Consider the following 25,307-nt stretch of genomic DNA (forward strand, 5'->3'; position numbering starts at 1 on the left):
CTGTGTTTGAAGTCTTTTCTATTATAGTGGAGTTCCAATGAATAGCAAAAAGAATAAATACAAGCAGATAATTGTGAAACTAAGCAGTTGAAAAGGATTAAGAGAAAAATACAAATTGTTTTCAAGAAAGATACTGCATTAAAATAAGTATACTTATAAAATGTTTAAATAATAGCAGTGAATCTCCAGAATGGATAAAGCAAATCTAAAATTTTCCAGGTATTGAGAAGCAAAAGCAAGTTGCATTCTATAGTTAGAAAAATTACATTGAAAATTAGTTTTATTGTCTTATTTCTGATGTATTGATTTAGTTTAAAAATATCATAGCTTCACTTTTTTTTCCTCCAAAATTGGCTCCTTCTATTAAAATGTGTAAATGCCTCATGAGAAATTTTGTAATTTCATATATCATATGGATCTCCTAATCATATGTCTTTTGTAGGTGCCACTTAAGGAACTGTTGAACCAAACTGAAGAAGAAATTAATAAAGCTCTAAATAAAAAAATGAGCTTAGAGGATACTTTAGAACAAGTAAGTAACAAAACAGTTATTAAAAGCAAAAGTAAGGGGCGCCTGGGTGGCTCAGTCGGTTAAGCAATGACTTCGGCTCAGGACATGATCTCGCGGTCTGTGGGTTCGAGCCCCACATTGGGTTCTGTGCTGACAGCTCAGAGCCTGGAGCCTGCTTCGGATTCTGCGTCTTCCTCTCTCTGTTCCTCCCCTGCTCATTCTCTGTCTCTCTCTGTCTCTCAAAAATAAATGTTAAAAAAAATTTTTTTAAGTAAAAAAAATAAAAGCAAGAGTAAGATATTTAACACTTAAATGTGATTTGTAATTTTTAATTGTTAAGGAATGAACTTTTAATAAGATATTATGGAAAATGAGAGTTGGGTATACCCTTGACTTGGAAACATTTGAAGTAATTTTTTAAATAACTTAAACATTCTAGGCTTTACATATCATTGATGAAGTGATACAAAACTGAATAAATTTCCCTTGACTTTAAATGGAGAATTTCCTCCTTCAACTTGAAATAATTTAATATCCTTTTTTTTTTAAGTTTTATTTTTATTTAAGTAATCTCATACCCAGTGTAGAGCTGAAACTCACAACCCCAAGATCAAGAGTCGCATGCTCTTCCAACTAAGCCGGACGGGCACCCCTTAATATCTATCCCTTTTTGTGCTTAAAGGAATTTGACATGGCTCCCTTAAAAGTAGATATATATCATTTGGGGCTAGAGGCTAAGTAGCTATGATAAATTAAGAGATTTTTATTTATCAAATTTTTCACTCCGCACCATGAAATTCAGGGGAACTCAAATGCCTATAAAAGTCTATTTCCAAAAGTAAGTTTCAGAAAGTTCCTGCTTCTAAGATACTTGAAACATGATATGACCAATATCTCTCAGAGAGAACAGTACTATTGATTTGATAATCTTTAAATATTGTTATACTTGATTAAGAAAAGTTAAGAAGCTACTTCTCAACTGCAAACAAAAGGTATTGTTTATGTGACACCAAATAATTGAAGGAAAACCCCAGTTAATTCGTATCTTCAAGAACTATTGTGGCATTTCAAGATACAAAATCCTATCTTTACCTGGAATACAAATTTTTTTTCTCATCTGGAAATAAAACCTATGCATTAAACGAATAATTATGCAAGTAACCCACGTTTTTTACATGTTAACAAATTGTATCAAGATTTACTTTGTATTAGAAAGAATTTCCAATCAAAAAAATAGTAAACTTTGTAACATTAGATAAGTGGGCAGTTTCATGATACTACTGTTGTTATAATTTGGGGTTTCTGTAACATCACACATTGGAAAGAAGGAATTGGGACTGCTTTAACAGGTACTCCACAGATGTGACTGTTATTCAAGATGAAGTCTTCCCTTAGCTTCCTTCAGTTTGATTTCTCTCTTCTGTTGGAATGGGCACTAAACCTATAGATTTTCAAACTGAATTGAAACTTTTTAAAACTTTTTTTTAATGTTTATTTATTTTGAGAGAGAGAGATAGAACAGGGGAGATGCAAAGAGAGAGCATTCCAAGCAGGCTGTCAGCACAGAGCCCAGCACAGGACTCGAACCCACAAACCACAAGATCATGACCCAAGCTGAACCAAGAGTTGGACGCTCAACTGACTGAGCCACCTAGGCACCCCAGACTTGAAACTTTTTAAGGGCTATAAGCAGGAAATTTAGGGGGGTGAACAAAATGGGGATTATAAGATGCGTACTATAGGCTAGGCCCAATATTAATATTCCAAAGGTAAATATAACAAGTTTATATGAAATATAAACTACCATTTGGAGAAAAAGACTGACCTGCGGTTATGCTAATCAGATTTGCATTTTTGCAAAACCCCTTTGGGCATAGAAAAAAATGACTTGTGGGGAAGCAACTAAAATTGTTAAGAGGTTAAACCAAAGTACAAATAGAAGGAAGTGGACAGGTTTAGGAAATGTTGAGGTAGAACCCAAGCATTTTTGATGGACTTTTAAAGCTAAGAGAGAAAGAAGCACTGTCAGTGACTTCCATTTTCCCGGTGCGGGTAACCCTGCAGAGAAAAAAATGAGTGCATGTGACCAGGAGAGTACTAGAGATGTTGAGCTTACTGTTTACAGAACATAGACCTCCAAAAGGAAGCTGAAACAATAGATTCGGAACATAGGGGAGAAATCAAGTCTAAAAATATACATTTCAGGGTCTTTACCATATACGTGATACTTTGAAGCCAGATGTGAGTGATATTTCTTAGAATATGTAGAGGAAAGTGGCAGAGGATTAAATCTTGAGAAATAGCACCACTTAAGCAATTCAAGGAAGGAGATTATGGGGAAATTATGGGGAAAACTCTTAGAAGTGGACAAAATAGTTGGAGATCACTGGAAGAGAAAATGCTATAAAAGCCAAAAGCCAAAGTAGGGAAACTTTCAAGAAAGTCCTGATTTTAACTCAACTACTTATTGTAGTGTTAGTTTTCTCTCTCTCTCTCTCTCTCTCTCTCTCTCTCTCTCTCTCCCTCTCTCTCCCCCTGCCCCTCTCCCCCTCCCCCTCTCCCCCTCCTCCCTCCCTCCTCCCTTCCCCCCCTTATATCATATACACCTTACACCTATACAGTGATATATATACATTATATCAAAACTAGGGGAAAAAAGAAATGATTAGTAATATCATATGCTTCAGAGACTGAAGATTAAACTATTTCTTAAATTTGACAATTTAACCAAATTAAGATGGCATAAGATAAAGTAGCTATTTGACATAGTAATGACTAAACGTAAATTAATGAATTAAAATAATTAAACAAATGCTAAAATTTCAACTGGGTAAATTTGAAGATCTAATTGACTTTACTCAGCAATTCATGAATTGGGCAGTATTCCATTTAACAATTAGAAACTCTAAAGGACTACAGAAAGGAAAACAATTTTTAATACAGGACAAGGAAGTCACACACATACACACAAAAGGATCATTTCAGGCAAGATTTCACCTCCCTTTGAAAGACAAAAGGGTCTTATGAGGTGGATTATCTCAGTGGTGCTAACCAGAAACTCCAGACTGACCTGTTAAGATTATATTCCTGGGGAAGGTTGAAATTGCAGTTAGGTTGAATATTAAGCTCTGGTTTGGTGACATGGGCCCAGCACAAGTAACTCCATTTTGAACTGGTAGTTTCCTTTAGTTTTCCCCTTTTGATCACGCTATCACCTTGATTGAGAGATACGATTGCAATTTAAGGCATCAGCACCACTTGCAGCTTTTGTTGTTCCTTTGTGTGATATCCATGACCTAAGTCATGACATTTGTGCTTAATCTCTGTGACAGTCACAGGTCTCAGTTCTAGGTTCATATTCCTTAAGTCTGTCATTCTTTTCACTTTTCTGATGTTCTAGTCCTAGGGAGATCATTTGCTTGATAGTTCAAGGCTGCAAACATACACTTAAAGTTTTTGAGAGAATACAACATAGGAGATTTTTATGATTATAACAAATAAGTCCAATGTTTGGACTGTACTTTCCAACCATGGTCCCCAAGACCCAAACCAATCAAAATCAAGTAAGTCAAAGAAAGACCCCACTAAAGGAGTCATCTTTTTAAACCAAGTGGCTTACTCAGTGATCTTATATAACTGAGTTTCAGTTTCCCCAGAAATGTTAGTCCAGGTGCAACAGGTAGTGTTGGCCATAGCACAAACACCTCCCTGGTCAGTTAAAAGATAATCAAGGGCTGTCCTGTTACCAAGAACAACTTTGGCCAGAGTCAAAGGAAGCTAATTTTGAGTCATGAATGCCTCCTGTGAAATCCCTCTGACTTGACAGTTTAAATTTAGGGAGTTGACCAGTGAGGTATCTCAGTATGGGCAGTTAGAGGCACAGTTAAATAACCTAAGAGGCATTATCCAATTATATGTTAGCCATTTAGGCCTTCATAGTCCCAGGGGGGATGATAACCACCACAGACAAAGAAAAACCCTGTTGGGGCACAAATCATTCCCATTAAGGAAGTCCTGTTAATGGATTAAATCACAAGGATTGCTGCATTTACCTATACACACCAAGGGTCAGTTAGGTTTTGTCCTAGCCTGAAATAAAAAGTTGTTCCAAATACCCCCTTAGCAATGGCCTGGGAGATACAGATGATGGCTTTATCTTTCCAGACCAGTGCCAAAGTAAAGGAAGAGAATAGAAGATGTTACGTTTAGTTAAAGTACTAAGTCTTGATCCAGTGTCTTGAGAAGAAGCAGTCTACCTTGCTGTCAGCTATTTCTCTTCTTGGTCAATTTGATTGGGAAGTCTCCATCATTTGCACAGGACTAGATGTCAGGCAGAGCCTTCTTCAGCTGTGAGATATGTATTTAGGGTTCAAGTCCCTGAAATCTTGCTGCCATCTGGGTAGTAAGGAAGTAGTAATAGTCCCTTTCAAAGAGATTCAAGGCAGTCTTGGTTCTTAATGTTCCAAATCAGAAGTCAGGGGAGAAAAATGGAAACATTAATTTGGACAGTTATAGCCAGATATTTGAAGAAATTAGAAGAATCCAGGACCTAGTCCAATCTATAGGTATGTAACAGAACCTCAGAGACAACAGGATTAGAATTTAATATCTACACAGGTTCAAACATAATTTTTCTCTCTACAATTACCCCCATTTTACCAAAGATAACCACAATAAAACTAATTTATATGCATTAGACTTGGCCTGATTAATTACATAAGAATAGCAAGAAAAGTGATTGACCATATAAGCTCTTTTTAAAATTACTTTGCTGGAAACTTGTAAGCAAGGTGTACCAGATTGATTTTTGCAAGGGGCTTTATTGACTCCCTTAAAGTCAACCTTAGTTCCTTAAGAGTGTCCAGTCACATATGAGTCTATGCAAACCTTTCTCAAATATGAAAATCCAATCAAAGCCTTGATAATATACCCAATATTTCCAATTGTGTGTCTTATTACAAGGAGACAGATTGTTAATGAACTTATACAAATAACTAACTGTATTATCATGAAAAGAATACTCAAAAGAGTTTCCAAAATCTGGACCAGGTAGAAAAAGTAAATGTTTCATCATTGCTTATAAAGATATACTTTAGGAGTGTCGGGGTGGCTCAGTCTTGGTTAAACATCTGACTCTTGATCTTGGCTCAAGTCATGATCTCATGGTTTGTGGGATGGAGCCCTGCATTGGGCTCTGTGCTGACAAGCGCAGAGCCTACTTGGGATTCTCTCTCCCTCTCTCTCTCTGCCTCTCCCCCACCCAGATACATAAACTTTAAACATATACACACACACACACACACACACACACACATACACACACACACACATATAACCAAATTGTTGTAAATCCTACATATCTTAACACAAAGGTGTCCTTAAATCTGGAAAAGCAAAACATTAGACAACAGCATTTCAAACAACAAATCATAAAAAGTTATCATCCTCCTCAGTTCATTCAGTTCCATGTTACTAATTCTTATTATACTTGAATACAGTTTACTGTTAGTTTTGGAAATTCTTACCCAGTTCAGTTTTATGATCATAAAGTTATCAGAAATCTGTACTTGTCAAAAGCCCTTTCCTTACATCTCCTTGAAGATGAAGTATTTTTGCAGGAAACTATTGCAGAATATCAGGGTAAAACAATAACAGTCTGTGAATGACAAAAGACTTGTAAAAATGTCCATTGTTGAAATCTGATTAAAGTTCACTGTAATGGAATTGACAAGGAAAGTTGGTTATTTCAGTAACATGGAATATTTTAAGATAATAAGTGAAATTATGACTGATAACACTATACCAAGATATATTAGACTTTGGGAATTTAGTACAATTTCTAGAAAACATATATTTACATAAATACAATAGAAAGAAAGCTTAGTCTTCTTACTTGACAATACTTCCCGCATAATTTAACATATCAAATAAGCCTAATTAGTTTAGCATCTCTTCTTTTTCTGGAGAGATAAAAAGTCTCTTGGGAGGTTCTAGAAGCCCTCCAGAAAATCTCAAAGTTAGTTTGAGGTTGGAAAGTTAGTTCGCGGGGCGCCTGGGTGGCGCAGTCGGTTAAGCGTCTGACTTCAGCCAGGTCACGATCTCGCGGTCCGTGAGTTCGAGCCCCGCGTCGGGCTCTGGGCTGATGGCTCAGAGCCTGGAGCCTGTTTCCGATTCTGTGTCTCCCTCTCTCTCTGCCCCTCGCCCGTTCATGTTCTGTCTCTCTCTGTCCCAAAAATAAATGAACGTTGAAAAAAAAAGAAAAAGTTCCCTTTGGAGAAGTTTGTAGGAATATCAAGAGGTTTTAAGATACTTTGTCAAATAAGATCATAGGTCACTGTGAAATAATACTTAGTTATCCATTTAACTATGGTGACAAAGACTTCACAGACAAATACAGAAAGTAAAATAGTTATAAGTAAAACTTAGCTCTTCTAGTAGAGAATGCTCAGCTTTCTTAAGTAATCAAAGACCTGATAAAAACAACACAGGAAATTATTTTAAGAAAACAAAATCTTTGCTTTCTAGGCAGATTACTTTAAAAGTTAAGAAAAAAGTTTGCTTAAATATCTAAATAAGAGTGGACCAGTAATCTAAGAAAACTTTGCTCTATTAACAGAAAGAAAACCACATTCTAAGTTTGTACTAGCTTATTTTTTATGTTAAAACTCTTTTAGTTAATTAAATTTATTCTTTTTTTTTTTTTTTAATGTTTATTTGAGAGAGAGAGAACAGGGGAGGGGCGGGGCGGGGGGGGGGGGGAATCCCAAGTCCCTGATCCGGGGCTCAGACTCGCAAACCGTGAGATCATGAGCTGAGCCAAAATCAAGATTTGGACACTTAACTGACTGAGCCACACAACAGCCCCTAAATTCATTCTAATCAGCCAACCCTGACCACACATAGAATGTGTTTCCCTTATTATTTCTAGCAATTTCAGTTACACATAGTAGAATTTTTAACCCTCAGAAACTTTTAATTTCTAGTGAAATCTAAGTAAGAAATTATAAATTGTCTTTTCCATTACCATTATATGAATTAGCAGACTAATAAATACTTTTGTATGACTTTAAGAAACATGTGCTTTCTCACAGAAGATTTGTCAGAGCAGCATAACACATGTTTACTAGTAGACCCACATAGCTTTATAGTTCCTCTGTAAAAGGAAGTAAAAAGTGGATAAACCGATATTCAGTAATTAATGTTTCAGTATTTTATCTTATTTGGAAATAATATGAATAGTGAATGAATTTAACGCAACTCATCGTTTAACTTAACCTAGCAAAACTCTAAAGTTCCAGGTTAAAAAAATAGATTTGGGAAAACTATTTAAAAATTGGCCTAAAAACTTTTTATCTAATTTACATCCATTTAATATACTTGTTCTTTACTGTGTTTATTTTTTAACATTTTTAAAGTTTATTTATTTATTTGGAGAGAGAGAGAGAGAGAGATGCAGAATGCCAAGCAGGCTCTGTGCTGAGGCTCTAACTCACAAACCAAATGATTATGACCTGATTGAGATCAAGAGTCAGATGCTTAACTGACTGAGCCACCCAGGTGCCCCTTTACTATGTTTAGTTTACCCACCAAAAGTTTATTAAACAAAGTCACCTATCAGCCCAAGCTAATTTTTCTTGCTGACAAATTTTGTAACAGATAACATTAACTCATTTGATTGATAAGCCCAGGTGGAATAAGACTTGTATGTAAGTATTTTATTCAATGTTGATAACTCTTAAGGAAGGTTTATTTTAATTAAATCAACAAAGTTAAGCTAACTTAAGCACTTACGTGATATGCATTCAGAAAGCATTTGGGTTAGGGGTGCCTGGGTGGCCCAGTCGGTTAAGCATCTGACTCTTGGGTTTTGCTCAGGTTACAATCTCACAGTTCATGAGTTCCAGCCCTGCATCAGGCTCTGTGCTGACAGTGCGGAGCCTGCCTGGGATTCTTTGTCTCCCTCTATCTTTGCCCCTCCTCTGCTCTATCAAAATAAAAAACTTTAAAAAAAAAAAAAAGAAAGAAAGAAAGCATTTGGGTTAGTTTCTATTATATTTTTTTTTAATTTTTTTTTCAACGTTTTTTTTTTTTTTTTATTTTTGGGACAGAGAGAGACAGAGCATGAACGGGCGAGGGGCAGAGAGAGAGGGAGACACAGAATCGGAAACAGGCTCCAGGCTCTGAGCCATCAACCCAGAGCCCGATGCGGGGCTCGAACTCACGGACCGCAAGATCGTGACCTGGCTGAAGTCGGACGCTTAACCGACTGCGCCACCCAGGCGCCCCAGTTTCTATTATATTTTAACAATTTTTATGAATACTTTAAGCACTTATTTAAGTCCAGTTAAATAGAGCTTTTTTACAGACTAATTTTAGTAAGACCGTCCAGAGGCAGAAAATACCACACATCTATAACACACATATAATAGACACACATAAACATGTAAACAGAGACCTTATAACTTGTGTTTTTCTTTTTTTTTCTTGATAAAAATTACCTTCCTGAAGTTGTACTTTAACATGTACATCTCAAAGGCACCAGGAAAGAATACAAGTTACAAGTCATTTAAGATAAATAGAGGAGGTTTGGGGATTGTTTAAAATAAAAATAGATGAATTTTGTATTGTCTCTAGGGCTGCATTTCTAGTTTTGTAAAGAAGTGAGTAAATTTAAAGATCTAATTGGCTTTGTTCAACAGTTCATGAATCAGGCAGCATCCCATTTAACAAACAGAAAAGAGCTTCAAAGGACTATAGAAAGGAAAGTTTTTAAAGGCAGGACAAGGAAGTCATAAACCAAAAAAAAGAGGATTATTTCAGGCAAAGTCACCTCCCCTTGAGGAAGAAAATGGTCTTATTAGGCAGATTATTACCTCATTGGTGCTAACAAATTCCAGACTTGACCTGTTAAGATTACATCCCTGGGGAAGGTTGAAACTGCAATTAGATCTGGAGAAACAAAAACATAGTTATGAAGGAACTTGTCTATTCTTTTTTTTTTTTTCTTTTTTAAGTTTATTTATTTTGAGAGAGGGAGAGCATACAAGCAGGGAGGGACAGACAGAGAGAATCCCACTCAGGCTCCGTTCTCACAGCAGGACTCAATCTCATGAACCTTGAGATCATGACCTAAGCCAAAACCAAGAGTTGAACATTTAACCTACTTAGCCACTCAGGTGCCCTGGAGCTTGCTGTTCTTGATTACTGGTTGCATTCTTATTCTGTAGACACCAGATACCATTGAAGATTTTTAAGAGAAAGCAGAACACCTGTGTATTTTTTTTTTAATGTTTCTTTTATTTTTGAGAGAGAGGGAGGGAGACACAGAATCGGAAGCAGGCTCCAGGTTCTGAGCTGTCAGCACAGAGCCCAATGCGGGGCTCAAATGCATCAACCATAAGATCATGACCTGAGCCAAAGTCAGACGCTTAACCAACTGAGCCACCCAAGTGCCCCAACACCTGTGTATTTTAGTAAGCCCACGATGTTGGCATTTTGAAGACTAAGTTAGAGGTACATGAAACTAGAGACACACAGTTAAGAGACCTAACAGTATCCTGAGTGATAAGTAAAGCCTCAAACCAAGGCTATTGCAGTGACAATGGAAAAAAGAAATATAAAGATTGAGACTATGTAATTTAGTGGTCTATTTGGATGTGAAGGTTAAGGAAGAAAGAAATTAAGAATGCAGGTGTCCACCTTTGGTATATGCTGTTAAAGGAAAAGAAAAATTAGCCATGACACTTAATGGTGGTAAGGTAGACTTTATTCAAGGGGGAGCTATTACAAAGAAGTTTTATAGTAGGTGAGAAACATTGGGCTTATCTCCAAGTACAACTGAAAGAAAAACTGGGAATTAATAACCAAGGAGTAGTGTGCAGATCAGTGGATAAAAATTTACTGAGGGAAATGCTAGGGGTAAGGGAGGATTCTGTCTAAACCGACCTAATAGGGTTTATACTGAAGGCAGGTCAAGGTGATCAGATATCAACTGGGAGATGTTGGAGAATGAGGAACCTGATTAGATATTGAGGTTAGGGATTCTGATTAAATTGTCTTAGCATGGTTCTTGCTAAATCTGAACAATATAGAGGACAAACACAAGCCAGAAAGAGAGGTCAGGGGCACCTGGGTGGCACAGTCATTTAGGTGTCTGACTTTAGCTCAGGTCATGATCTTGCAGTTTGTGAGTTCAAGCCCCTGTCGAGCTTTGTGCTGACAGCTCAGAACCCGAAGCCTGCTTCAGATTCTCTATCTCCCTCTCTCTCTCTCTCTCTGCCCATCCCCACTCATGCTCTGTGTCTCTCAAAAATAAATAAATATTTAAAAAAAGAAAGAAGAGTTCAGGAGAGCATGAATGGTTTGGTCAAGAAGAGGATCTTTCAGTGGTGATATTCTAGAACGTTGATAAAGAATACAAGAGAAGGGTATAGAAGAATTTCAGGCTGGGGTATGCTGAGTTTCAGGTCTCTAGGACATCAAAGTGGAGAATGTCCTGTAGGAAGTTGAAGTTTGGGCATAGTTGTAAATAAGTATCTCTTAGCATGTAGTAATTAAAGCCAGGAGATCTTTCAGGTGTGAAAATGAGAGAGAGACAGAAAGAGAGCTCTCACAAGTGAATAGATAAGAATACAGCAAAGATCAGAATCCTGGGAGAACATCCACTACCAAAGTACAAGCAGAGAAAGAGAAATCTGCAAGGAAGAATTAGAAGGACCTCTCAAAACTTAAAAGAGAAAACTAGGAGCTTCCATGGTCATAGAAACCAAGGAAGGGAATTTCAGGAGGGAGTGATCAGCAACTACAAATGTTAGATGGATATCTAATAAGATTAAGTCTGAAAGGTGTTCATTGACTTTAGTAATTGAGATGTTACTGGTGATATCTGCAAAAGCAACTTCGTGAAGCAGAGGAGCCAGAAAGCATATTATTATAGACTGAAGTTTAATGGTAGTAGAGGAAGATGCTGTAGAATATGAATAGTCTACTCTCTATGAACTACTACAAATTAGACTATCACAAAAGTTTGAGTCTGAGGAAAGAAAATGGAATAATAGGAAGTGGTGTATGGAAAAGGTTTTCATTTTTGTGCAGTGGGGTTTTTTGGTTGGGGAGGGAGTTGTTTGGTTTTAAAGATGAGTGCGTTCAGGGGCGCCTGGGTGGCTCAGTCGGTTGGGCATCCAACTTGGGCCCAGGTCATGATCTTGCAGTTGGTGGGTTCGAGCCCCGCGTCAGGCTCTGTGCTGACAACTCAGAGCCTGGAGTCTGCTTCAAATTCTCTGTCTCCTCCTCTCTCTGCCCCTCCCATGCTCATGCTCTGTCTTGCTCTGTCTTTCAATAATAAATAAACATTTAAAAAATTGTTTTTAAGATGAGTGCATTCAAGGGAAAGATAGTAAAGTTTAAGAAATTATGATCAAAAGGGATTGATGGGTTTGAATATGGTTCATGAAGAAATATGAAGGCTTGGGGTCCAGAAAAGAGCTAAATGTGTTGCTTATCTTCATGAGTAAAATGGGTGTCCTGCATCCTGAAACTGACTGGAAGGAAGAAGGAAAGGTCTCAAACAAATATTTTGGTTGGGTTGACTGAAGGCAAGAAGTGATGGAATTCTATTCTAGTGGCTTCTGTCTTCTCAATGACAGAAGAAAAAAAATCATCTAATTAAAGTAACTAATGATATCTTCTTTGCTTATAAACTGCTGGACAGTTGCTTATTGAATGAATGAGTGAATGAATGAATGAATGAAAAAAAAATACTAGAAGAAGTATGCCAAATATTAATAGTAGTTCTTTGGGATTGTAGTATTATTGGTAATTGTTATTTTCTTTAAGCTTTTCCTTATTTGCCACCATGGAAATGTATATTTTTGTAACTGGAGAGGGGAATGTTCAATTGATGAAACTTTGATAAAGCTTACATGGAAGGTAGAAGCTGCTCAGAGATAAGTAAACATGATTTTGACCAAACATGACAGCCTAGTGGAAGTCTGGTTATTTGGGTGTCCATTGGTCTTATTGCAGGTAAACTTAATGCAACAACTTGTTTAATTTAGTAGTTACTTCAGAAATAACATGTCTTTAGACTGGAAGTTTATAGTGTCAAGGCCAAGGGCAAATTGTCCCAAGATGTGCCATTTGGCATGCAGCTTATTTAGAGCTGAAAACATTCAAGGCCCAAAAGACTCAGAAACTTTGATCTCCATCCCCTAACTGCCTAAAAGAATTTAAAGGATCTGCTCCCAGAAGACAGCTATCACCACAGATAACTACAGTATAATATAAACTGGGGGTGGTAGACAGGGAGGAACTTAGCAAAGTCCCTTTGTTAAAATTCCTTTCTGTGTCCCATTGTGTCTGTGTGGCCCAGCAAACATTTGTTCAACAAACACTTACTCTTTTCATCTTCCCATGAATTGCTGTCCTTTTCTTGAAGTCCCAGGCCCCTACCCTTATCCTTAGTTCAGGATAACACTCATACCTCATTTTGCCTGTCTTTAGAATCTCATATCTTTGTGGATTCCCCATACATACGAAATTAAATTTGATTCTCTCCTGTTAATCGGTCTCATGTCAGTTTAATTCTTAGATCAGCCAAAAGAATTTTAATGGCAGAGAAAATTTTTTCCTGCCCAACAGTAGCTTCAGTAACTCCATCCTTTAAAATAACTTGAAAGTCAGGTGGTATAGAAAAGTCCTTGGAGTTAGTAGAACATGTAGTTTGGAGTTCGGGGCATATGCTGGTTGCATGATCCTAAACGAATAGCATTTATTCTAGCCAACTCTTCTCATTTGTAAAATAGGAAAAGAATATTCCTTACCAACGGACTTTGATAATTGAATGTGAAGTATATGCAAGTTTTTTTAATAAATATGTAGTCATTTTACCATCCTATCTTTTACCAAATAACAATTGCTTCATTAAATTTTTCCCAAATATATATATAAACATAATTTTTTTATAACTTCATATATGTGTTGAATCGTTCTTTTAAGGAAGGATCCAGCAGGGCGCCTGGGTGGCACAGTCAGTTGAGGGTCCGACTCTTGGTTTTGACTCAGGTCATGATCTCATAGTTCGTGAGTTCGAGCCTCACGTCAGGCTCTGCGCTGATGGCTTGGAGCCTGCTTTGGATTCTGTCTCTCCTCTCTGCCCCTCCCCAGCTTGTGCTCGCTCGCTCTCTCACTCTCTCTCAAAAATAAATAAACTTAAAAAAAATATATCCAGCTTATTTATACATTTTGCTATATTCTGTTTCATGCAAGAAATACCTTCTTGGTCTAGCTGGAAAACGTTCCGTATTAATTACTGGTATCACCTGGTATTAGCACTTGTTGACAGGAATTGAACTTTGGAAACACTTTTCTTTCTTTAGTTTTGGTTTCAACAGATCTTAAAGCTCAAAGTTTAATAAGACTAAATGTGGTTACTTTATTACTTTTTGGAAGGAAGCACTAATAACCAGTTAGCAAACATCCAATGAAATCACTATTCATACTTCTCTTTTCTCCTAGAAAGTAAACAAATGGGAAACTAGAGAGCTAACAAAATAGATCAAGTCTAAGTAAAGCTAGACTTCAAAACTAGAGGGCAAAAACAACTTATATGTACTAATAAATTAATATTAAAATGTTAAGAGTATATGTAATATGTATAATATTGTTACAGTATAGAGCTTAAAGACACTCCCACAGCTACTAGTGGAAGAAGTTATTGGTATCATTATTTTACTGAGAATTAAGCCACATTTTTTATTCCTAACCAATGCCACTCTGCATTTAAGTATTATATGTTAAAAAACATAAGTTTTTTTGTTGTTGTTTGAATTTCCTCTTTGGGGAATAATAAATTTGGGGTATAAATGATAGGTGAGAATAACATGGTTCAGCTAGTAGACTTGATAATATGAAAGTTCTATAACTTATTAAGATGTTTTTGATGTTGTGATTTCTCAACCAAACTTTTTTGGTTGTGGATGTTTTGATGTTGTGTTGTTGGTTGTGATTTCTCAACCAAACTTTTTTTCCCCAAGTTAAATACAATGATAACAGAAAGCAGGAGAGGTGTAAGAACTCTGAAAGAAGAAGTTCAAAAGCTGGATGATCTTTACCAACAAAAAGTTAAGGTAAGAACTTTGTCATAGTCTATATAGGTGAGCCAAACTATGTCATAATATTTACATGTTCCGACATCTAACTGAATCTCTAAGCCATATCCTATAACTTGTGTTTTAGTCTCATCTTCCAAAGTTTATTTTAAAGAGTTATTTTGTTCTTTTAAAGGATTTTTTTCTGGAATTGGGCTGTTATATCCTAGAACATGTTTACTGTCTAATTAATATTTTAGACTTGCTTATAAGATTCTGCATGCTTGTAAGACCAAAACATGTTTTAAAAATAATCTCTTCTACCTTTTATAGAGATTTAGTGTTAAGTACTCCTAAAGCATAAACCTCCAGTAAGGCCTGTGTATATGGGATAGCCTGTAAAGAGTCATTGCAAACTGACTATCTTGACCAAATTTCAAAGACCATTTGTATGAAATCTAGAATGTGGGTTCATTTCCCACCACCTGTAATTCATCCCCTTTCTGGCCAGCATTTTACTTAGGGAAGCACTCATGTGACTGTTCATTACCACCTATCCAATTTAGGTGAAAATTTTAGTCATACCAATATTATTTACTTGGTTACACCAAAAAAGTAGCAGGAATTGAAAACTTATCTCTTGGCCTTGTACTGTATTATGTTTAGGGACTGTACATTTTGTTAGGCAGGGTAAAATTTTTAGAAAATATGCCATGGTAATGTGATTTACATGTGAAATATGAGGCAATTGGTAATCATTTGTATTTTTTCATATGTTCTCCATGACAGTACCTCAGTTTATTCTCTTAAAGCACTTCAGTGAAAGGCTCTCATATTTCATTTTGAGAAACCTAAGAATTGATGACCCTGAGCTCCTTTGCCTGTGCATAATTAATACACTTGTGAAATAAAAGTAGTATGAAAGTGACCCACATTTTTGCCTATATAAAAGGCCTTTTTGATGATCATAGGAAAAATTCAAATCAGTATCATAAGATTTCCTATAGTACATACTTGAAAATACTGCTGAGTGAATTCTATATAGGCCTGTTGAGAAGGTCACATTTAGATTGCATTTAGGTTGACACTATAAAATTCCCAACGGAGCATTTTAAAGTCTCTTACATGTAAAATAGTACACATTCTGAGAATACAAATGGTGATGCAACCTGATTTTTTTCAATGCTTCACATATATATGGTACGTGCAGTATACATAGTATATGGAGTATATAGAACTTGAGTATCACACACCACAAGGGTGGCTTTATCTTGATAGGAAGCTGAAGAAGAGGACAAAAAATGTGCCAATGAGCTGGAGTCCTTGGAGAAGCACAAGCACCTGCTGGAGAGCGCTGTTAACGAGGGCCTCAGTGAAGCTATGAATGAATTAGATGCTATTCAGCGAGAGTAAGTTTGTGTCACCAAGATTTATAATGTGTATTTTCAGGTTAATTATTTAACTTTTTACTAGATCTTCATTTATTTGCTTTGATTTATATTATAGAGCTATTTGGGGGAGAAGGAGTAATGAACAGTACTTACATGAAAGCAGCTTATAACTTGAGATACTGTCCCTAAACAAATATATTCTGCAACTATTATAAAAAATCATTCCTTTTTAAATGTTTTTATTTATTTATTTTGAGAGAACACATGCGTGCAAGCAGGGGAGGGGCAAAGAGAGAGGGGGAGAGAATCCCAAGCAGGCTGCATGCTGTCAGCACAGAGCCTGAGGCAGGACTCCATCCCATGAATAGAACATGACCTGAGCCGAAACCAGGAGTCAGATGCATAACAAGACTGAGCCACCCAGGTGCCCCAGGAATCATTTATTTTTAGATCTAATTAATAAATAACTTTTAAACCCTGAAAACAACATAAAATTTTAAATCAATTTAAATACTTTGGCTATTTGTTAGTATTTTTAAGATATGTATACTTTCTAGAGATCACATGTATTATATAGTAAACTATATACTATAAATCATATAATCGTTCTATAACACAACTTGTGTCCTCATAATAGGCACCACAAAATCATGCAATAAAAAATCAGGACTTATAGGAAAATTGGGATTAGGGCACAACACTCAAAATCTCTGTCAGTGACACACAAACAAAAGATAGGAACCTAACAAAAATGTTAGCACAATTGTACACATTGTAAATGGTTAAGAAATACATAAATGCTATGACAAATATGACACTTTATCTTAAAAAGACTTGAAGTGTGCCTATGGGAATGAGCATTCAAAAGGTTGCAACTTGTAAATTATTGAGATGGGGTGGAAGGAGGATTACCTAAAATCAGATGGAAAGGTTTTTTTTTTAATGTTTTTATTTATTTTTGAGAGAGAGAGAGAGAGAGTGAGTACAAGCTGGGGATGGATAGAGAGGCGGACAGAGGATCCGAAGCAGGCTCTGCACTGACAGACCCAGTGTGGGGCTTGAACTCACAAACCATGACCTGAGCTAAAGTCGGACACTTAACCAACTGATCTACCCAGGTGCCCCTCAGATGGAAAGATTTAACACCAGATGTGGATGCATGTGGCTCATCACACAATGCAATGAACTGACAGAGCTGGTACACACACACATTTGTGGGCTAATGTGTTTTGTGTATTCCTTTGCGTCTGGATTCAGCTGAGTACAGCTTTCTACGTTCACTTAGTGTTTCTCAAGAAGGTAAAGGCATATAGGAATGCCTGGCTGCCTCCGTTGGAAGAGCATGCAACTCTTAATCTCAGGACTGTGCGTTTGAGCCCCACGTTGGGTGTAGAGAGTACAAAAATAAATAAATAAACTTAAAAAAAAAAAAAAAGGAAGGAAGGAAATGGCATAAGCAAATACAAATTTTGCATTATGCTCAAATTGCTACATAATATATCAGTCCAGTTGGAACAAATACATATTTCCAAACAAGCAGCATAACTGTATATATTATGTTACATTTCTTAGAAGTTCTTCATTATCAAATTACACACTGTCAAGTTTTCTCTCTTGGTTTCCCTTATTTTAAACCTTACATAGGAAAAGTTTTAGCCACATTGTTTATTAACAGTAACTAAAATAGCGACATCCCTTTTTGAAAGAATATTCTGCCTTTTTGTATATAATTCTCTCATGCAACCTATGTAAAATCAACATACCGAATAGGTAATCCATATGCTCTTTTTTCTAAAGTTTCAATAAAGGGGCCCTCAACTAAAAAAATTTCACTTTTAGGTTAGAAGTACAACCCTTCAGAAAATCATACCTCTTCATTTGCTTATTTGTAGTTTAGGGATAAAAAACTCAGCTGAAGGGTTTTTTGGCTTGCAGTTTTTGTTTTTAATTTGAATTTGCATGCCTAAAGGTAAGACTCCCACTCCCCCATTCAAATGTATTTAATGCCTTACCCCTGAAAGCATTTAAGTTTACAGTCTTTTTGGAGATTCAATTAAGACCATTTGCTCCCAGGTTTTATATGTTAAAGCATGAGGTTTTGGTGCTGTATTGTTTTGTTGCTTGCAAAGGATCTTTGAAAATGTTTTTTGGTTTCAATGGTTGAGAAGCAAACAGCACATATACAATCACAACGTGGTCTTATTGAATATGAAAAGAAGTGAGCTAACTAGAACTGATACATTAAGTTTTTCCTAAGCAACACAAATAAGACTGTTTATTCTACAGATACCAACTAGTTGTGCAGACCACAACCGAAGAAAGACGAAAAGTGGGAAATAACTTGCAGCGTCTTTTAGAGATGGTTGCTACACATGTAGGGTCTGTAGAGGTAAGTGTATGAAGGTCTCCCCTACATGCTAAGAAAGCTTTTTAAAACGATATTTCCGTTTTGCTTCTACAGATACAAATGATAAATTGCATTTCTATGGAAAATATGTTCTAGTGAAAATTTATCAGAAGAATCTTGTTTAGTGGTATGGTAAGGGGACATCTGTGCATTTCATAAAGTAATCTGTTTTTTTCACATAAACAGCATATAATGATATTTATTATATCATGATGTGCCAAGCCACATTCTGCATACTGAAAACATATCAACACACTTTAGAATCCACTAAAATGAAAGAACATGTGTTATGACAAATATTTTTCCTCTCTGTTAATTTCATGTAGAGTACTTATAAAATATTGAATAGAGTACTTAGGAAACATGAAGCATAGCTTGAAAGTTCAACAATAACACTATTCCTCCAATCTGCTGTACGGAGTCCAAAAGCCAAGGCAAATGCTAAACTTTAAAATTCCTGGGTAGTTTTTTAGATGGCAATATATTTCCAATTGTGAATGGATTAAGAGGAAAAAAACTCATTATATCACATTGACAGTCTTCCATTTATTGAAAACAGAACATATGGTATTGTTACAGCAAAGACGTGACACCCAGAAAGAGACAAGTGACACGCACTCGGAAAATCAGAAAAGACTGTTTATTTTGCACCAGTGCTAGCCCTGCGGAGTCACCTGCAAAGGCTGAGCCCTTAGCCCTGGTGCTGGCCTTCTTTCATGCCTGGCTAGCTTCTAGGCACTTGGAAACATTCTATTGGCTGCACCATGGGGTGGGGTACTATCGGTTGTACTACATGGGCAGCTGGCTGATGCAACTGAGGCAAGCAAGATTACAGAAGCCAAAAGCATGCAAGGGGAGTATCCAGCCTCAGACATCTGGCTGGGCCCCTTTTTTATCTGCTCTTGCCCGCATTCCTTCTCATTACCCCCTCTTGATTCTCAGGCTTCTGTAGCCTTAGAGAAAATCAGTTTGTGGGGGGGCAGGGAACCCCTTGCTGTCACAGGAGGAGGGGCAAAAACCATTCTGGCTTCTTCCTGCTGAACAGGGGCATCAAAGGGAGGGGTGTGATAGGTAGGGTTCTTCATCCAATGGGGAGTAGTGACAGCTATAATGGTCCAACTGGAGCATCATCTGGAGTTTATAGCTTCTAGGCCAGAGGAAACAAACCTGGTTAGCATGTTCAGAATATAAGGACCAAACAGGAGGGCTATGAAAAGCATTAGGAGAAGATCAGCTAAAGGGAGGATCCAGGATGCCCAGTTCCATATGTTGCTCCAAGAGTTCCATGAGTCTGCTAATTCTTGCCTCCGTTTGATGATCCACTCCCTTAGTTGTTGGGCCATATCTCTAACTATCCCTGATTGGTTAACATAGAAGCAGCATTCCTCATTTAGGAAGAGACACTGTCCTCCTTTTTCAGGAGTTAACAGGTCTAGCCCTCTCCTGTCTTATAAGACTACTGCTGCTAAGGAGTCTACTTGATCCTGTAAAACCACGAGACATTTGGCCACTCATTCTATGTCATCCATTACGTCCTTGGATAATTTATGATAATAAGTGGTTGAGGAGTTAATAGGGTAACATTTACAGTTGCCTGTGTGATTGGAGTAGCTGCTTAAAGGGGCGGGGGGCCTGTGGAAAGCAGAGCCATCAGGCTCTGGCCAGACTGGGATTGGTATCATTGAGGAGGCAATGAGTTGTACTCAACATCTGGTGCAGACAGGGATCTAAATCAAGTGGTCTGCCCAATTCAAGTCTAGGCAAAGGCCAATAGGTTGGGTTAGCAGTGACCCAACAGGCATGGAGAACATCAGGGCAGGTTGGATCAGGCAGCCCCCAATAGTGTCTTATTTTTATTTTTCCCATCCAGTAAGTTCTCCCGTTCCTGTTAAGGTAGTGATCCTCCTGGCATTATAACATCTGTCTGGCATGTGGGGATAAACAGTGGCACAGAGGCATGGTATTATCTCATCTTTTATGGCCAGAGGAGCATGAGAAGGAATGGGAATAGGGAAGGGAATATGAGCAGAGGAAGAGATAGTGGAGTAATAGGGCAACCTGGGCCTGTAATATAGGGCTTTCCCTCATGGAGGCAAAAGACAGCAGAAGATCCTTTGACACATCCCTCCAGTCAGGGAGGAAGGTTCCAAGAGTGGCAGTGGTAAGTGGAACAAGTACACAGTTGGTAAGTGGAGAAGATTCCTTTTGAGCATGTTAGGAACAGGTATATGTGCAACAGGGATAGGAGACAAGGCTGATTCAGCATTGGAGAGAATGATTCCATCCTGAGGTAGGAGACAGTTATAAAGGCAGAGAACAAACATGCAGAGAAAGATATCAATCACAACTCAGATCGTCTACAGCTAAGGAGAATAAGGCATCGTGACACTAATAAGTAGAGGAAGGCTAACAAGGGTTTGTGACTGAGGTGCCAATCTGCAGGAATAACTTGTGTCGGCCCCTACAGCAAAGAGTATAGCAACAAGTATGGAAAGAGAAATAGGGATGACAATGAAATTTGAGAGAACAAGTTGCTGTAATTCATTTAGGTCACTTCATGATTTCCTTAAGCTTCTGGTTATAGAGTGTTCTCAGGTGTTGGCTGCAGGCTGCTTATCGTCTGCCATCTTCTTAAGGGTGATCTGTAGAGGACTTTTCTGGTTAGCAGTTACTTTCCATTCCAAGTGGTTATCAGGTGACAGATGGGCTGCCTCTACTTGTGAACAGTGGATCCAGGCAGTTAGTCCTGCAACCTTGAGGGCTATGGGCATGGTTAGCACAACTAAATAGGGTCCCTTCCAGGTAGGTTTCATTGGTTCCCTTTGCCGATCTTTTATCCAAACCTGATCCCCAGGTTTTTGAGGGTGTACAGTTGTTCCTAGGGAAATGGGTATCTTGGTCTGTCACCCATCTATGTATCTCAAATATAGTTTTCCCTAATCCTTTTAGTTGTTTTTGTATTTCCAAATTCCCTAGCTCTATCAAGTCTCCCCTGAATTTGACTAGTAGGTGGGGTCTTCTCTATAGGATCTCAAATGGGGAGAATCCTATTTTTGTCTGTGGTGTACAGCATATTCGGAGAACTAGGGGTAGTATATCTGGCCAGGGCAAGTTAGTTTCCTGACATAGTGTGGCCATGGCTAATTAAGGGTCTGGTTCACACATTCCACTTTGCCTGAACTCTGGGGCCGGTAGGCTGCATGTAAGTTCCATTGGATACCTAGGGTTTTGGACTTGTTGCAGCACCTCGGGCACAAAGGTTGGGCCGTTGTCTGAGCCTGTGGTTAACGGCATTCCATGTCTGGGAATGATACCCCTTAGCAGAGCATTAGTTGCTTCTCTTGCTTTTTCGGTGCATGTAGGGTAGGCCTCAACCCAACCTGAAAATGTGCAGATGAATACCAGAAGAAATTTATATCCTCCAATGGGTCTTATTTTGGTAAAGTCCACCTCCAAATCTTCAAAGGATGCTTGACCACAGCATTAGATTCCCATGAGCCCATTAGGGCCTTATTTAGCGTTATTTTGAGCACAGGGGCAGTGTTGAGAGATCGAGGTACAGAGGGATGGGAGTCGAGCAATTACATAGTAACAGCTCAGTAAGATTTCAAGGGCGGTTTTTCCTAGGCGGGTGAGCTCATGCTTTTGGGAGAGCCACCTAGTGGGCTAGCTGTTCCCATGTATATACTCTTTGGTCTAGAAGTACCCACCATGTTTCTTTTGTCTGGCTTCCCTTTTCCTGTTGTGCCCATTTTGTTTCTTGGATTGTGTACCTTGGGGAAGTTGGCAGTTCCAGGACCAGCATGATTTTCGAAGGTGTTGTTTGTTCTCCTGCTGCTTGTTTAGCTGCAACGTCTGCCCATCAGTTACCTTCTGCCACTGAGTCTTTTTCTCTTTCGTGTCCCTTGCAGTGAATGACTGCTACTTCCCTTAGTTCCCAGACTGCACTTAATATTTTCAGGATTTCTTCCCGATTTTTTATTTCTTTTCCTCCTGCAGTCAAAAGTCCTCTCCTTGTAGAGAGCCCCATGTATATGTAAAGTGGCAAAGGCATAGCGCAAGTCAGTGTGTATGTTGACACATTTGTCTTTACTGAGTTCTAGTGTTCTTATTGGGGCCCACAGCTGCTCTTTGGGCTGACCACCCTTGTGGAAGGGCCTTTGCTTCTATGACCTCAAAATCAGAGATTACTGCATAACCGGCATGTCTTTTGCCTTCATTCATGAAGCTGCTGCCATCGGTGTACAGGATGAGGTCAGGATTTTGTAAGGGCCTGTCTGATAGTTCGGGTCAGCTAGAATATACTTCATCAAGTACCTCTAAACAATCATGCTCTGGGGGCCCCACCGCTGCCAGCAGGAAAGTGACAGGGTTTAGAGTTTTTACGGCTTCCAGTCTTATTCATGGGTCTTCCTATAGTAGTCCCTGATACTGTGTCATCCCAGCATGAGTTAGCAAGTGTTGCCCTCTGGCATTCATCATGGTAATAACAGAATGGGGAACCTTAATATTTAGGTTTTGTCCCAACATGAGTTTATCTGCTGCCTTGATTAAAAGTGTGGTGGCTGCCAGGGCCCTCAAACAGGGTGGCCATCCTACTGCAACGGAGTCAGTCTGCTCTGAAAGGTATGCCACTGGTCTTTGCCAAGGTCCAACGAAATTCCTGGGTGAGAACCCCCAGGGCTACCCCATTGCTTTCATGTACGAGCAGGTTGAAATCTTGTGGTACATCTGGGAGTCCCAAGGCTGGTGCCTCTGTAAGTTTTGTTTTTATGGTCTTGAATACCTCTTCTTGATTAGGGTCCCAAAAAAGGGGTGCCCTTTCTTCCCCCCTTTAGTGCTTCGTATAGAGGTCTAGCCAACTCCGAGAACCCTGGGATCTATATTCAACAGAATCCTGCTGCTCCCAGGAACTCTCGGATCTGCCCACGGGTAGTGGGAACTGGAATGGCACAGACTGCCTGTTTCCTTTTGGCTCCCACCATCCATTTACCTTGGGTAATTTTGAAGCCCAAATACTTAACTTCCTGTTGACAGATCCGTGCCTTTTTCTTTGATACCCGGTATCCCGCCTCTGATAGTAGCCTGAGTAGGGCCCTGGTTCCTCCCAGCTTTTGGTTTGCATGCAACTGGCTAGCAGGAGATTGTCCATTTATTTATTGGAGGAGTCCCATCCCGGAAACCTGGCTAAGTCAGATGGCAGCGCCCCACAGGTTTGGTGAATTTTTGAATCCTTGTGGCAGCCTAGTCCAAATGAATTGTTCCTGTGCCCCTGTGGTAGGGTTTTCCCATTCAAAGGCAAATAGGGGTTGACAATTAGGCCTTAGCTAGAGACAGAAGAAGATGTCCTTTAAATCCAGACATGTGAGCCATCCTGCCTCAGAGGGTATGAGTCCTAGTAGAGTGTATGGGTTAGGCAACCCTGAATACAGTGTGATGACTGCTTCATTAATTGCTCTTAGGTCCTGTACAGGGTGGTAATCATTTGTCCCAGGCTTTTTCACAGGCAGCAGGGGAGTATTCCATGGGGACTGACATCATTTTAGAAGTCCCCATTTGAGTAAACTGTCCAAGTGTGTCTTGATCCCCAGGTGTGCCACCCGTGGGACCATATATTGGTGTATTTTGACTGGTTGAGTCCCTGGCTTTAGGTCAGTTAATATTAGGGGGTGTTTTTTTTGCCAGACCAGGGTGGTTTCCTTCTGCCCAAACTGAAGGGAATTCAGCTTCTAGCTTGGGGGCCACAGTTGGCTCACCAGGAGGGGAAGTGTATAATCTCCGTTCCTCTTCTCATGGAATCATCAGGGACAAAATCATGGGCTGGGTCTTTTCATTTAGGCACAATTGTATCTCTCTATCCAAGGTGAAGGCTATTCCTGCACCCAACTTGTCAAGGAGGTCTCTACATAACAGTGAGACCAGGCAGTCAGGTAGATACAGGAATTCATGAACTGCTTGGTGACCACCCAGCTGGCATTGTTGGGGACCACAAAATGTCCTTTGAGTTTGCATCTCAGTGACTCCTATGATGGTGACTTCTCGACCAGACAGAGGTGCCACCTTCTGTGTCACACAGAGTGTTCAGCCCCAGTGTCGACCATGAAGTCTGTTGTCTAGCCTTGGGCTTCATTTTGACCATGGGCTCATGGGGGTCCAGTTGGATAAAGCCAGTTTTTCCTAATCAGAGTCCACTCCTGCCAGTCCAATCAGGTCAGCCTTGTGTGGTTCTGGTTAGTAGTGGCAGGCTGGAGCAGAAGTTTTTGGTTTTCCCTTTTGGCATTTGGGGCATTCATTTTTCCAGTGTCCAGATTCCTTGCAGTAGGCACATTGATCCTGTTCCCGTGGTGCCCTTCATTTTTGTTCTTGAATCCCTTGTGGTTTCTGTGGGGCCCCTTCTAGAGGGGATGGTCGCCCCAAGGCTGTGACCAGCAGAGCTGCCTTTTGTTTCATTCTTTGGTCTGCCTCCTTTCTAGCAACTCAATCCCAATTTACAAAAACCTTGTTGGCAATTTTCAGTAGTTCAGTGGGATCCTTTCTAGAGAATCCTTCCAATTTTTGGAACTTCTGTCTAATGTCACTTTGGGCCTATCCCATGAAGGTAGTATTGACCATGTGCTGGATTTGGGGTGCTTCTGAGTCGAATGGAGTGTAAAATCTGAAGGCTTCACGTAATCTTTCATAGAAGTCAGCTGGACTCTCTTCTGCTTTTTAGGACCTCAGATACCTTTGCCATGTTGGTGGGCTTTTGGCCCCTGCTTTTACCCCTTGGAGGGAGGCAAGTCAGTATCTTTCTAATCTGGCCCTTCCCACTTCTGTGTTGGGGTCCCAGCAGGGTTCTCTTCGGGCATAGCCTCCCATGCCCAAGCCTCAAAGTCTAGTTGTCCATCTGGTGCCTGAGTCTGGAGCCTTTT

The 25,307-nt window shown here is 39.0% G+C and overlaps 1 protein-coding gene across 1 annotated transcript in view; it reads left to right on the plus strand.

The window, feature by feature from the left end:
* Positions 1 to 25,307, plus strand: part of NDC80 (NDC80 kinetochore complex component) — a 62,356-nt gene that overhangs the window by 31,480 nt on the left and 5,569 nt on the right. The window contains exons 13-16 of the mRNA XM_030336610.2: positions 443 to 532; positions 14,545 to 14,637; positions 15,877 to 16,007; positions 18,276 to 18,378. Coding sequence (XP_030192470.1) covers positions 443 to 532; positions 14,545 to 14,637; positions 15,877 to 16,007; positions 18,276 to 18,378 — 417 coding nt within the window. The remainder of the gene's footprint in view (positions 1 to 442; positions 533 to 14,544; positions 14,638 to 15,876; positions 16,008 to 18,275; positions 18,379 to 25,307) is intronic.

This window comes from Lynx canadensis, chromosome D3 (assembly GCF_007474595.2).
Source record: "Lynx canadensis isolate LIC74 chromosome D3, mLynCan4.pri.v2, whole genome shotgun sequence".
Lineage (NCBI taxonomy): Eukaryota > Metazoa > Chordata > Mammalia > Carnivora > Felidae > Lynx > Lynx canadensis.